General features: G+C 35.7%; 2 protein-coding genes across 3 annotated transcripts; one reads left to right on the top strand and one right to left on the bottom strand.

Annotated features, from left to right (window-relative positions):
- Nucleotides 1-4580: 4580 nt before the first annotated feature.
- zmat2 (zinc finger, matrin-type 2) lies at nucleotides 4581-11327 on the bottom strand. The gene is made up of 6 exons (XM_082140374.1): nucleotides 11201-11327; nucleotides 10664-10754; nucleotides 10275-10398; nucleotides 6442-6515; nucleotides 6024-6169; nucleotides 4581-5108 (listed from the first exon to the last, which is right to left on the bottom strand). The coding sequence occupies exons 1-6, from the start codon at nucleotides 11216-11218 to the stop codon at nucleotides 4965-4967; spliced, it is 597 nt and encodes a 198-aa protein (XP_081996500.1). The 5' UTR covers nucleotides 11219-11327; the 3' UTR covers nucleotides 4581-4964.
- Nucleotides 11328-11687: 360 nt separating this feature from the next.
- slbp2 (stem-loop binding protein 2) lies at nucleotides 11688-14101 on the top strand. 2 transcript variants are annotated; one of them, XM_082140375.1, is made up of 8 exons: nucleotides 11693-11951; nucleotides 12043-12171; nucleotides 12296-12364; nucleotides 12481-12564; nucleotides 12670-12816; nucleotides 12944-13111; nucleotides 13181-13328; nucleotides 13522-14101. In XM_082140375.1, the coding sequence occupies exons 1-8, from the start codon at nucleotides 11902-11904 to the stop codon at nucleotides 13696-13698; spliced, it is 972 nt and encodes a 323-aa protein (XP_081996501.1). In that variant the 5' UTR covers nucleotides 11693-11901; the 3' UTR covers nucleotides 13699-14101. The 2 variants fall into 2 exon arrangements, with proteins under 2 accessions (XP_081996502.1, XP_081996501.1); XM_082140376.1 differs by lacking the exon at nucleotides 12670-12816 and having other exon boundaries at nucleotides 11688-11951.
- The last annotated feature ends 1224 nt before the right edge of the window (nucleotides 14102-15325 follow it).

Here is a 15325-nt window from a genome sequence, read left to right on the forward strand (position 1 = left end):
CTAAATATTTAGATTATTATTTAAATGCAGATTTAAAATCCACATTTAGATTAAGCTATTTTTATCATTTTAATTTAACCATAAACATCTATATATATATATATATAAAACTATTGACAATTGCACTGTTTTTAACAAAAAAAGAAAAAAAAAGTAAACCCAGTTAAATTGTGCAATTTTTGTATATGCTTCATTTCAAAACATGTGCCCAAATTGTTTTGTGGGAAATTACGAAATACATCATTTGCAAAAACAAAGCGTTTTGTGTGAATGATTATGTTGACTGTGACCTGCAACATGAGCGTCTGGTTCAGTCCCATGAACTGCATTCAACACCCACAGCTGGAAAATATGAGTTGCAAGCATTCAGTTGCTCCTGTTCTTGGGTCTAGAGGGGTTAGTTCATGGAAATATCTCTTCCTCCACTGAATATTCACTTTGATGAAGCTATAATGTGTATTTGAATCACAAACCTGTAAACGGATGTTTTGTTTAGATATAGTTATATTACATTCATTTGATGTCATGCAGTACCCCTGCTTTATCACACAGTTATTTCCATTTCCTGGCTGCTTATACGCAGAAGAAGGTGGTAAAGTGGGTGTATTAAAATATGTCTGGAGGAAAAGTCAGTAAATGATCTTGATTCAAGGTAATGTCATTCGACATCAACTTGATTCAACGCCAATAATGTTAAAAGGAGCTCCCACACTGAATTCAGTAACGACCTGAATTTATTTGAGTGGAAACTATCGTTTGCGATGGTTCTTTAGACGCTCTTTCCTTCAGCCATTATTGCTGATTTTATATTTATTTGAGTATCTTATGACTGATGCTATAGATCATTTTTTTAACTGGCAGTCTATGGTCTCATGTTTGTCTTTGAGATCACAAAGCTGTCACTGGTGCTACATTTTTCCTCATTTTTGATCAAACTGACATGCAATATTTCCTCTTTAACTGTGCACAATGGAAATGTGGCATTTATAGGCAAATGAAGGCCTTAACCCTCTGACTACGCGTCACCATGCGTCTCTGATCGAAGGCCACTGAACTCTTCGTAAACTGTGAACAGCTGAGCTGCTTCCCTTTATCTATCAACATTTTGGTTTTTGTTGGAATATTTATCTTGTGAATTGCCATTTTTCATTGACAAGATCTTATGAGACATCATTTAGAACGTCAGATGCTGACTTTTGATTGAACCTATTTTATTGATTATTTTGCTAAGTGTTTTTTTGCATTTAGTAAATTCATGAGATCCAATAGCACCATCAGGTGGTGATCTACTATATGAATCAATACCAGATTAAACTTTTCCTTCACTTTAGTTTTTGGGAAGTAGTCCACAGAATAATAATCATTTGTTCAATTGTCAATAACAGGATTTACAGTTCCTCTTGAATGTATTTAATGTATGAATGTATTTACTTGAATGCACTGTGTTTGCTTACAAGGTAAATTAATATTCTACAACTGATATCATAAACTAATTGTTCTGTAACTAAAAAATGAAAACAATATACTAAGCTAGTCTTTTCCCATTTTTTTTTACAGGCAGATTTACAAATATCACTGTAAAAAAAGTTACTGCCTTAAATTTTTGTGCAATCAACTTGGATGTTGAGTCATTTGAAAATTACTTAAAATGAGTTTAATCTTGTATAACTTAAAAGTCAAACATATTTTGATGAGTTAAAGCAATGTAAAAACATGTGTTGTCATAACTTATTGATCATGTCATTTTTTACAGTGCGTGTATAAATTAGGGATGCACCGATGTGAATATTTTGCCCGATATTGATAATTCTTTATATTTGAAAGCCATTGACCGATATACTGGCCGATAAATCTAAACCCAAATTTTTATGTAATTTTTGAGAGCCTGATTACAAAAACAAAAGTCACACCATTAAAAGCCATGTCCCAAGCACACAATTATAATGTTCCAATTATAATTTTATGTAGCCTATATGTCGGAGTTGCGCTGTGCATGTTGCACTGAACTGTATTTTTCTTTATTTAAGTGATTCCAATCATATTTCAAGCGATTCAAAACCATCATGGCTAACAGTGCACATCTGAAATGTCTCAGCTGAAGGATATAATGCATTATTTATCGGCTTTAAAATATTGGCCAAATTTTCTTATTGGGCCGATAACGATAACATTAAAAACGTATATCGGCCAATAACGTTACGATGGCCAATATATCGTGCATCCCTAGTGTGTGTGTATATATATATATATATATATATATATATATATATATATATATATATATATATATATATATATTAGTGGTGGGCCGTTATCGGCGTTAACGTGCTGCGTTAACGCGAGACTCTTATCGCGCGATAAAAAAAATATCGCCGTTAATCTATTCTCCAAGTTGGGTTGGGAGATGATGACGCAATCTACCCGCGGCCGCGAGGTAAACCCGGCTGCAACGCATATTCGTCGTCATCTTAAGTAAACACGGCTGAAAGTGAAAGCTGGTGAAAAATATCGGTGCAACATCCATTATTTGGACTTGGTTCGGGTTTAAGCCGTCAGACGAGCAGCAGCAAACTATATACAGAGTGTGTGGGGTAACAGTTCGGTAAGTTAACACACGACTAATCCGTTCTACCACCTCAAATTCAAAACGAAACATGATATCACTGAATACCAGCGCGCGCGTATTATTCCCATTCCAATATATCTTAGTGCAGGGCCGGATCTACCATATGGGCAATCTACCATATGGGCATGGCCCAGGGGCACGTGTTTAAAAGCAATTGTTTAAAAGCAAATTGTTAAAATAGCTTTTAAACAATTCATGTGCGACTAGACAAAAGTCTGACTGTGACACACACACACACAGACACAGAAAGACGCGCGCGCGCCAGTATCGTGCGCACAGACAGCACGCCAGAATACAGTTATCTTTCGTGCTTGAACTTACAATAACACACACAATTATGCCAAAATGTCCGTTTTGACGAGTATCTTCATAACATAAGAGCTGTCTTATGATGAACGTCAAGAGTTGTGAAAGAATGAGACGCGTGCGAGAGCCGCGTCTCCGTCAGCTGGTCTTAAAGAGACAGCAGCCAATAAAGCTTTCTGTCAGTAAAGTTAATCAAAGAACAAAAAGAACAGAGAAAATGACTGACTGCTGTTGACTAAAGTTTTTTTTTTGTTTTTTTTTTGCTATAATAAGGATTAGTCTATATTTAATTTATAATTTATGCAGTGCAGTTTGACAATTTCGGTATATGTCCTAGGTCTACCTGTTTGACAGGCACAGGTAAATATGACATTTATTTTTAACTCTTGTATTATTGAGACAAATAACAATATTGAATTTATTTTAATTTGAAAACACAGTGCATTTAGTTGTTGTTTCTAGTTTGAGTTGAGAAATGGGCTACAAATTTCAGCATTATCACTAATCTGTGTGTGCATTTTACTTGAGAAATAAGCAAGTTAACTCATGAAACCATTTGTTTACTATATCGCAATCGCATATCGCAATATTGACCTCAATAATCACAATATGACATTTTCCCCAAATCGTGCAGCCATACTTTTCAGAAAAATGTATTTCGTATCATTGTCTTGTGAACTAGTCATTCAGCTTTTGATCAATAGTGATTGGCATGTTAAATCCCACACCTGGTGTGTGTTCCTTTGGAGGGTGTGGTTGTCAGGTAGGGGAGGGGGCCCATGAGCTTCAGTGCCCAGGGGCCCCTGGGGGTACTAATACAGCCTTGCTTAGTGGTGTAGCACATCATCTCGATTTTAAGAATCGTTGTTGTGTTTCTTTTTAACTGAAAATACATCAGTTAGACAATATTCAAATTTTAAATTTGGGGTTTCATAAGCTCCAAGCCATAATAAACATTAGACCTACTTAAGTCTCTGCAGCTAGTGTACTTAAATTTTATTTATCTGCAAAATTATGTTGTATACTTACAGTTTTGCACAATATATGTTCTCAAAACTACATACACCCTTTAAAAAAATATACATTTAGCAGTTGTTTAGCATGGGTCTGTGTAATCTGTTCTGAAATGGTTTTATTATAATATACTGTATATCGTTATCGCAAGAGGCTGCAATGTATATCACAATATAGATTTTAGGCCATATCGCCCATCCCTAATTGATAGCCTATAGTAGTTGATAATAACATAGGCCTACCTAATGTTGCCTACGGACGGTAACAGTACAGTAGTAACCTTTTACAGTCTATGAGTAGAACAGCTTTCTCAAGCAGTTTGTGATGCATTTTGGAAACAGGAGATGAGCCCCTGGTCTAATGCGCCACCTGGCTTGAGAAACCCGTTCTCAAAGACTTACTTTTATAGTCATTATTTGGGTAGCACACATATTCTGAATGCCTTCGGCAGAATTCAAATGAGCCATTTTAATCTAGATTAATCTAGATTAATTTCAAAATTAATCTAGATTAATCTAGATTAAAAAAATTAATCTATGCCCACCTCTAATATATATATATATATATATATATATATACACACACACACACACACACACACATTGAAGAATGGAAGCATCAAGTCTTGTCTTCTTCTTAAAAAAAAAAGCAATGTTTTAATTTGAACTTTTCCTGTTTCACTGTGTAGAAGGGGTAAAAGGGTTACTAAGACACAACTCATAAAAACATATATGCATAATGCAGCCCTATTTACACAATGACCTTATAACAAAAACTTAATTATAACAAGAAGTTTAATTTAGAATGACGGAGTTAGCTGATGTTCTATGATCAAGGGCCAAAAACAGGTTTACCTACTAAAGGTTTTTACCACATGCTGAATCAGGAGTATTTCACAGATTGTGCGATAAAAAAAGCTGTCTGGTCCTGTGAAGGAATAATGAAGTTCTTGAAAATGTTCATACAGTTCAGGGAAACCCATTCAGAGAAGGCCTTGGTGAAAATTTGAAATGAGTGATCAGTGGCCTTTTTTCGAGGATCCAAAACCTGAGAATCCCATCACAGCAGCCATTTCATCGTCATCTTCAAAGCTGAGGTCTTCTTCTGCCTTTCTTTTCTTTTCCTTCTGCTTCTCTTTTCTGTATGCTTTTGCTTTCTCCTCCTTAACAACAGAATAAAAAAAATAAAATAGAAAAAAACAGGGCAACAAATTATAAATTGAGTACTAATATACTTAGGGCCCTATGATTTTCACGATGCAGAAAACGCAGACTTTCGCAGACCTCTTCAGCATTATATGAGAACATGAATGCATGAACTTCATCTCCAGAGCCGCTCTGAGCGTCACTTTATCAGCATTTTTTGCAGTTTCATTTGAGAAAAACTATCGTCATATCATAAACACACAGAAACTCAAAGGTATTCACGGCAACCTGTTAAAATAAAAGTTCGATTTAACTTTTGAAGAAACTGACAGAAATATCTTACTGTTGTACAGTAGAATTTAGCATCTCAATGTAATAATAATACTAACACTAATAATAATAATAATAAATTATTCAAACTTTTTATATAAAAGTTATTTCATATGATTAATAATAAATTAGTTTATTTTTTAATGAACAAATTGTTGTTTTTATGAATTCCAATAATTAGACATGCTTTTTGATTAGTACAATTTAATTAAACCATTCAAATGGAATCCAGAAAACAGAATTTGTTAAAAATAAAATAAATAAAAGTAAAACGTATTTTATAGGGCCCTAAACACGTCATTTTTATTAAACTTTTAATAAATTGTTGTTAAATTGTATAAGTTTCACGATTTCAATTAATTAGACATACTTTTATTCAAATTTAACCATTAAAATTAGTCCCAAAAAAACCCCTATATATTTACATACATTGTATTTTTTTGGACTAATTTTAATGGTTACATTTTAATAATCAAAGTATGTCTAATTATATATATATATATATATATATATATATATATATATATATATATATGATCGTGAGTTAAGATGCACTGGTTTTCAAGACCTGTCAGTAAATGTCTAAATGAATCAACACTGACCTCCTCACGCAACTCCTTCATTCGTTCCTCAAAATCATACTCCTTCTGCTTTTCCTCCATTTTTTTCTTGTTCACTTCAAAACGTTTTTTAACTTGGTCCAATGAGGAGCGCTCTACTCGCATGGACATCCCCAAGTTTCTCTGATCTATAAATGGGCATAAATGTACTGAATTAGAAAATGCTACTGGACAAGTGTGCTTACAAAGACTTTGACTTTTCCACAGAAATACAACAGTAGCATGTACAGAATAATACAAATAAAAAGAAACGCATGTATACAAATATACAGTATGTACAGATAGTATAAATATTCATTTAAATATTGTACAGGTACAAATGTATAAATAGGAATTTACATATTGCATTCAGTGAAAATGTTGTAAAAAAGAAGAAAAGAACAAAGACCTCAATACTTACGTTTTTTACCATTAATATGATCTAAGAAGTTTATGGAATCTTTTACTACACAATCACAGACATTGCAGTAGTACCTGAGAGAGAGAAAAAGACACGTTAAAACAAATATTATTAATTGACACAAATATACAACAGAAATGTTCCAGAAGCAAAAACTCCATTCATTTTCTCCATAGGGAAATAGATTTTTAATGATAACCTATACAGCTCTAAATACAGCCCTACTGTGAGCTATGAGGTTGTTAATCGATAGTATTTGCTTCTGTTGAATTTGTCAGCCCCCATTATTTCAACTTAGTTTTAAAATAATTGTGTTTAATAGCGGAATTCGTGGTGAAAAACTACATTACCCATAATGCTGTACAGAAAATTTCACCAATCAGAGAGTCGAAACAAGCTAAATGTGCCAAAAGATCTCTTTAGCCGTAACGTAATCGAGTCGGTCTCCCTACACTCTCAAAATACTTAAATATTTCACTATACATGCATATTTTGCAATAATCTTAAAATATACTGTTTATACATATAATCAGCATTTTCAAATGCGTAATTTTATATTTCTCCATTTTTAATTTGACAATGCAGTTTGCAATGCTTCATGGGATTGTAGTTCTTTCCCTCACTAAAGCCATCAAGTACACAGTCTTGCACCTTTGTATTTTTGTTCAGTTTTTAAAGGGATAGTTCACCCAAAAATGAAAATTCTGTCATTTACTCACCCTCAAGTTGTTTCAAACCTGTATGAATTTCTTTTTTCTGCTGAACACAAAAGAAGATATTTTGAAAAATGTCTGTAACCAAACGGTTGATGGACCCCAATCACTTCCATAGTAGGAAAAAAATAATACTATGGAAGTCAATGGGGTCCATCAACTGTTTGGTTACAGACATTTTTCAAAATATCTTCTTTTGTGTTCAGCAGAAAAAAGAAATTCATACAGGTTTGAAACAACTTGAGGGTGAGTAAATGATGACAGAATTTTCATTTTTGGGTGAACTATCCCTTTAAATCCTTTTTGCTTCAAATGAAAGTTTGTAATGTTATGATTCTCCTCGTAGCTGGTTGGCTTGGTTCATGGCTTATAACTCTTTAACAAAGACTTTTTTGAAATCCCTATGGAAGAAATGAATGGAAAAAATACTTCCTGGACCAGCGCTGCTGAAAAAAAATGGACTGGCACTAATGCACTATTACTGTTACGTCCCTTTTGGTCTGTTTGTGTTTCCATGTTGTTGTGGGAGGTGTTTGTTTTCATCCAGGAAGAAGACTGGATTGGTTCCTGCAGTCTGATTGGTGCCACGCCCTGACTGATCAGCTGACACCTGGACGTGTATAAATGCCTCTGTTTCTGCTTCATTAGCCATTTGTGCTCACATGCTGCGTTTTGCTTGCCTGACTTTGTTAACGACTGACTGCTAGAGTGTTAAGACTGTTGAGAGTGTTTATCTTTGGAGTGTTTGATTGAAAGATAAGTTATTCATTTGTTTCCTGTTAAGGGCTATATTTGTGATATTTACTACCGCCTGTTTAACAACCTCGAGTACAGATTACCCTTGCATTTCTCTGTTAGCACTTATACTTGTGTATATTGTACATAGTAATTTGGGAGGTATGGAGACCGACGCCACCTTTTAGTTTGATATTTTTTTGTGCCTGTTTTGGATTAGGGAGTTAGGGAAGTAATTGCATTTTCTTTTGTGGATTAGGGCAGTAAGAGGTATATCCCAAACTAGTTGTTTTTGTTTGTTATTTTGGCCTTGTCGGCTCCTGAGGTAAAATCCCATTCTATCATAAACCTGTAAAACTCAATAAATATTGTTTCATTCACTTTTCCATAAAAGTGAAAACCGCATTGTTGTTGTTGTTTTTTCATGTTAAGTCCTTTACCCTAGACGGGGCGTAACATACAGTAACAGAAATAGCACAATGAGCTGATATATAACTTTCTGGGCAACATGTTTCAACACAGCACTAGAGATGCACCGATGTATCGCCCGATTAAAGCTATTATTTTCTCTAAAAACAGCCTGTGATAAGGCCGATTATATTCTGTCAATCAAAAGGGTGTGGAAAAACGTGTCAGACCGCAACTCAGTGTGTGAAGAAAATTTCTCATGCTGATTTTAGGGCAAGTTAACGCGACAACAACGCTTTAACAGTTAAAAAATAGCAACGTTAATGCAGGCTTTATTTTACCCTATGAAACACCCATAGTTCAAGCAAGGGTTGCCAGATTTTTCCCCCCTACATCAAAAATTATTTGTAGCGCCTCCCATCCAATAATCGCAAAGAGCTTTGTGCTCTGTTACTTCTGATAAGAAAAAAAGTCTCAGATTTCAAATTATGTAGATTTTATCACAAAATTTAAGTTGACGCTCTTAAATGTGACGTGACAGATTGCTGTAAACGCCTCAGTTCAAGCAGCAGCGCGAGTCTTTTCTTCCAGTTTAATACAAATTATATATAGAAAAACATGAATATCAGAAGGCATGTTGAAAGATACAGTACAACTTATCGAAATCCGTATCATGACTCAATTAATCACTCAATCTGCGTTTCAACCGCGGAAAGACGTCAATAAACAGCTTGTGAACAAAATCACTTAATGTTGCATTTACCTCAGGAAGGTTATCCAATGTTCACAGTTTGTTCGTTAGCTATAAAAACACTAGAGAAGAGCTTTAACTGTTAATTATATATGCATGTTTGTGAAGAAAAGTGTATGAAAACTAACTTATGTGCAACTGAGTAGTGTACAAACATTTCAGCTTTTATTTGAGTGTAAATATTATTATTTACATATTATATATTGTATATTGTTAGTCTGAGGAAGGGCCATGTGAGGCCCGAAACGTCACTAATAAAGTTTTTGAATGGGAGCTTATTCGGTGTGCGGATCTGTTACTTACTACTACATAAATATTATATCTGGAAATAAATAGTAGTTAAATATAATAGCTCTGTTGTTAATTTTAACCTCTAATATTATAGTGTACTAAACGAGAGGGTTCCCTGTATAGTTTTCAGCATTATTTGGGAGAGATTTCGGTATCGGCATCAGCCGACATCATTGAGAATAATCGGCTGTCGGTACGGGCGAAGAAATTTAGTATCGGTGCATCTCTAAGCACTAACTATGTTTCCATCAACCACCCTCAAAAAAGCTAAACATTCCATCGCATAAAAAAGCTGCACGGAAACACCAAGATGTGCAAAAACTTGTGCACTCAATTGTGATGGATATGTGTCGTACATGACCGTAAACTCCGACGGAAACACATTTACCAAATAAATCCCTTGATGTGCAACAAAGAATTCACGTGACTTTCCCTCAACAGAGGATGTGATTGGATAACTGGACTAAAAAGCGGAACGATTTCATTGTATAGTCTCTCAAATGTTGGTTTGATCATTCTGAAATGCCTGAGCATCAAAATGTTTGGGTATGATCACCTCCCAGAAGTGTCTCGGATGATTGCATTCCCAAACACCAGGCATCCGAATGCAAGACCGAATGACAGCGTTTATTGCATTTCATCTGCGCAGGTAATTTATGCCATACAAAAAAAAGTGCCACATTGGCTTCGCCGACTGCAGCAACTTCTATTTTTATTACAGATATTTTGCACCGATTTGCCACGAAGTGACGATTTCGTCCTCATCAAAACATGGAATCGAAACTGTGCTTTATGTGCAAATGTTTGAGGCAATATTCCTATTTTGTGCACAAGTTAAATTCACAACATTGGATGGAAACATAGTCAGTGATCACTCTTTCATGAACTCATATTGACGTCATCATACTACAGTCAATTGTACAGCAGATACACACCCTCCCATCTCAGCCTGTGGTGTGGTCTTAGTGATGACGATAGTCTTCCCCAGTTTTGACTCCAGATCCACTTTATAATCTCTGTGGCGGAGAAGCTCCCGTTTGACGGGGGGCACAGGCTTGCCTGGAGAATGAAAAGAAATTATGACATAGTAAATACTGCCATAAACTATTTAAATATTTAGGTTAAAACATAAAGTGAATATTTCAGTATCTGGGTTTATTTGTCTCTGTACTTGACTCTCTTGAAAAAAAAACACACTTGATGTAGGGTGAATTCAGGGTTTATTAGGACACTTTTTGCCACTGAGATGACTTGGAAAAAGTGTCCCAATTCACCTGAATTTACTGAATAAATATTGAAAGGTTACAACGTTGTATTTGCTTACCATCTTTTTTCTCTCTCTCTTCCGTGATTCGTCTCTGGGCCAGTTGTTCATATTCATCTTTGTCCCATTTGCGTCGAAAATCATTCTTAGACTACAAAAACAAGCAGAAGATATTATAAACGTGTTAAATAAGTGAATCAAATCAGCTCTATTCATTCAACTGCATAGAACAGCCTGTGAACATGATCGAACTTTAATTAAAGAAAAACATACGACCATATTGATAGTTTAACAAGACTGTCGGCCAATAATACTAGAGATGTTAGATTCCAAAGCGTCTCATAATTAAAATACATCTCTGTTTTCGCTCTTGTATTATATGACCAAACAAAACCATCTGCCGTGACGGATATGTTAGTTTTGATCGTCCAACTACTACGATAAAAAGACGTTCTACACTTTTAAAGATATGAATTTAAGAACTGAATTCGGGCATAAATTATGTCAAAATAACGCGGATAGGTTGCAATTCTAAGCGGATAGATTGCAATTCTAAACAAACAAAGAAATCAAAACAAGTGTTAGCAAATTTCTTACCCCACTGCCTGACGCCATTTTGCTACCGTGATGTCGTAAAGAGTGCGTGGCTGTCGTAAACTAGTGCTGTTGCTCATCTATTTCAAAAGTGATCAAACTGCTGTCACTGACACTAACCCTGATTTTATTTATATATATATATATATATATATATATATATATTTTTTTTTTTACAATACAATAGTCGTTGGCTAAACACGTTTTATGTTTTATTACGTTTTTTTCACGAACTGTTTTATGTTTCATAGTTGATTTACTGTTTACATTTAGCTGAAAAGCCTAAAATAGGCTGGTTCCATTCTGACAACTTACCTCATATTAATGCCGCAACAAAAATTGTAGAAGTTAAATTAACTGAATCTTTTTTTCTTTTCTTTTTTGTGCAAAGTGCTGAACTTTGTCGATAGCTTGTTGTTGTCGTTGTTGTTACCAAGACTTTAAGGTAGGCTATATTATGTGTCTAAATAGAGAAACTGACAACTTTCTCTGTGGGAACGACCAAACTGTAGCATTTTCATAATAAAAGCGCGATCATTTCCTTGTACGTTATTACATTATTTTATCATGAATAATTTATTGTGATTATTTTTTAATGATTACTGGCCTTACCTGTCTCATTTGTAAAGCCCCGCCCCCGATACACCTGTCGCTGATAAAAAGCTTTGTCAAACGCAACGTGTTGTGTGGCTGTAGCCAAAATCATGACAACACGCATAGAAAGCCTTCTTCAAAGCCCCTTTGAGTCGCGGTTGTATGTTATCAAAATTCTGCTTGTTCATTTTAAAATATAAAGCTGTGTTACTGTAGCGTGTAGGGACAGTGTCTTTTGTTTTGTATTTTAGAGGTCTGCCCCTTCACTTATGGCCAACAGACGTTGCCCAAGACTTCAAGACTAAAACACACACTCTTCCATGTAGCCCAGAACCTTGGCTTCTACCAGGCTGCAGTTCGGTGTATGATAGTCTTGTCAGGTAAATATCTCTGTAGATTGAGGAGTGACATGGCAATTGTTCTCTTATGTTTTTGCTACAAATTGCAAACTTGATAATGCTGTCTTGTGAACTGTGGATCCCCCCACCTCCTCCCACCTCCCAGCTGCTCTAAAACCCCACAGTCAGCTTCGCATAATGGAGAAAAGACCTCTGCTGTTCAGAAGCCTCGCAGGTCTGTTATTAAGTTGTTTTTGGTTGTGTGGAGGATGTTTTAGGGTGGAAGTTTTGTCTTAACTTTTAAATGTCTCGTACAACCATTTTAAAGCATGACATTTCTTCCCTATTCAGGTCCTCTATCCTAGAGCGGTGCATCCTGAGGATGTCTACAGCTAGTGTTGCTGTTGGAACCGAAGACATAGATGGGATCAAGAGGTCTGGGAAATGTATCTTGGTGTATAAGTAAATGATAAAAATAAGTATCTATTTATTTGGCCTTCTTGTCCCAGTGATTTAAATGACTAAAACTCATTTTTATAGGTCACCATCAGGGGTACAGTGGTGCCCCCACAATGCTGACCCGTCACATTTTGAGACTAATGAGGCAGTTTTAAAGCGCAGACAAAAACAGATTCAGTATGGAAAGAATACTTGTGGCTACCAGAACTATGAGCAGCAGGTTCCAAAGTGAGAATTGATGAAAGTTATTAAGCTGCAAACAATCGTTCACTTCCATTTGTCTTGTTGGATGTTCTCCTGATTGTAGTGAAAGTGTAACTAAGCTTTCTGGGTATTATTTCTCCTCAATGTTCAGGCGTCTGCGTGTCCCTGGGATCCACCCTTCCACTCCAAACAAATACCGCAAATATAGTCGCAGATCTTGGGATATGCAAGTCCGGCTCTGGCGGCGGGCGCTTCATACATGGGACCCACCATCTGCCTCCCAGAAAAACATGGAAGGACAAGACCCTGTTGATCAATTGTAAGTCTTTAAAGTTATCTTTATTTTTTTAATCGGATTCTAATAATTTGCATTTTTTTACTCCCTTAGGCAGAGCTTGCTTGAGAAGATGAATACAGAGCTGTGTGAAGCCAGCGAAAAGGAGAGCACACAGTGGGAAATGGCAACAGACTCCATTATTTCCCAACCTTCTGAGTTCTCAACTGATGATACTTGGCTACCTTCTAATGCTTCTCAGGTCAGACCTAAATATTAAATGGCTGTATTTGAAGTGGAATAATCTACCCAGTTTTGTGTAAATGTCTTCTGTGTTTAATACACTGCACTTCTTTGCAAATTTAAGAAGTCAAAGCATTTACTGCTTGAAGAGCCAGTGTAACTTCTTGTGAAGTACAGATGGTTTCAGTGCTAATTGGGATTCTTCTGTCCAGATTGGAGTCCCATGCCACCAGAACCAAACCTCTCAGCTTGGATTGGGCTATACCTTTAGTAGTCACCTAACAGCACAGGAAAACGTTCTAGGATGGTTGCGATTTCTCCTCGAGACTGACCACAACCGAAACCAGGCGCCCTTGCTGCAAGAAGAGCCTTTCTGGAGATATACGTAGTGTCTCCTCAAATGATGTGAATGGTCTGCCCAGATCAGGTGCAAAGCTTGTTCTACCAGCAGTGTTAGATGTTAGAATTACACGTTAGGATCACCGTCTCCTAGTTCAGAATGTTGTGCACTATGTATTTTGCAATCAAGACATACTCTGCAGATGAATGTTTAAATGTTGTACACTTCCAAGTACCTGTTATTTGCTACTCTGTTCCTCACTTTCTTATTTATTTTATCGTGTCCTTCAAAAGCACTGGTTCTATTTATTTTTGTTTTTGACACTACATTTCCCTCCTGTTTGTCACGTCACTGTTTTTCTAAAAACAGGAAGTTTAGAAGTTTTATTTCTTATTTTTGTGTGGACCTCTATGAATGGAAAGCAAAACTAATAAAGATGTGGACTGGCTATAGCTGACTCTCCATATGTTACTAACTAGTTGTGCTATATATTGGTGTATCAATAGCTGTTTATCTGCAGCAAACCTTTTCACCAAGTTCATCATGGTTGATCCTGGAACATTCCAATTAGATTTGATGGGCAAGTTTACAGTTTATCAAATACAGACCATTTTAATGTGTTCTGCACAATGTTCTCATTGTTTGGAAGTTGAATTACCCTCTTGGAATAGTAGTTATGCTTTATCCATTTACACAACAAATGTACCCTTAATGCTGTATTATGCATACCAGGCTGGTAGTTGGCAATGTCAATTTGTAGACATATAGACTGTCACAGTGTTCACAAATTCAAGTTTTTGTAGTTTACACGGACAATAACCGGATTGGTTACAAAAACTTGCACTATGAATCCCGTTTTCTTTTCTTTTTTCTTCCCAAGCCCCAAAACCGCTGTTGTCGTGTAAATTAATAGCTAAAACGCATACGTTTTTAGTTGATAACTGTCGTGTAAACGGCCCCTTAAAGGGATGATGCATTAAATTGAATTGTCATTTACTCGCCCTCATGTTATTCCAAACCTGTATGAGTTTCTTTCTTCTGTTGAACACAAAAGATATTTTTAAGAATGTTGGTAACCAGTTGATGGTAGCCATTGACTTCATTAGTTTTTTTTCTTTTTCTCGCTCTATGGAAGTCAGTGAGGTCCATCAACTGTCTGGTTACCAATATTCTTCAAAATATCTTATTTTGTGTTCAACAGAACTGTACAGGTTTGGAGCAACTTGAGGGTGAGTAGGTAATGACAATTTTCATTTTTGGGTGAACTTTAATCTCACCTGTTAAAGTATCCTCACTCATATAATTGTACCTTTTTATTAGGCTCAATAACATGAGCAATGCAAGTTTGATTGGGTATGTTAGTACGAAGTTATTAGAATGTGGAGAAATGTTAGTCAAACACTTCAGGCGATTGCTTTGTTTGCCATTTTACCAAGTGAATAATCTGATTTCATTTAGAGTTTATTTTCAGGATAAATATATAGGCTATTGCAAATATCCTTCCTGAAAATAAGCACTAAATTAGATGGGGAATTACTAAAAATAATGAAAATCCCTTTATAGAGTTCACTACAATTCCCATGATTCTGAGAGTCGTATTATTCTCAGGATCGGTTCAGTCCAAGAGAGTCACTGTACTGTATTGTCTGACACTTCACAGCTTTATATCGTCCATT

Source organism: Leuciscus leuciscus (assembly GCF_965113295.1).
Source record: "Leuciscus leuciscus genome assembly, chromosome: 16".
Classification (NCBI taxonomy): domain Eukaryota; kingdom Metazoa; phylum Chordata; class Actinopteri; order Cypriniformes; family Leuciscidae; genus Leuciscus; species Leuciscus leuciscus.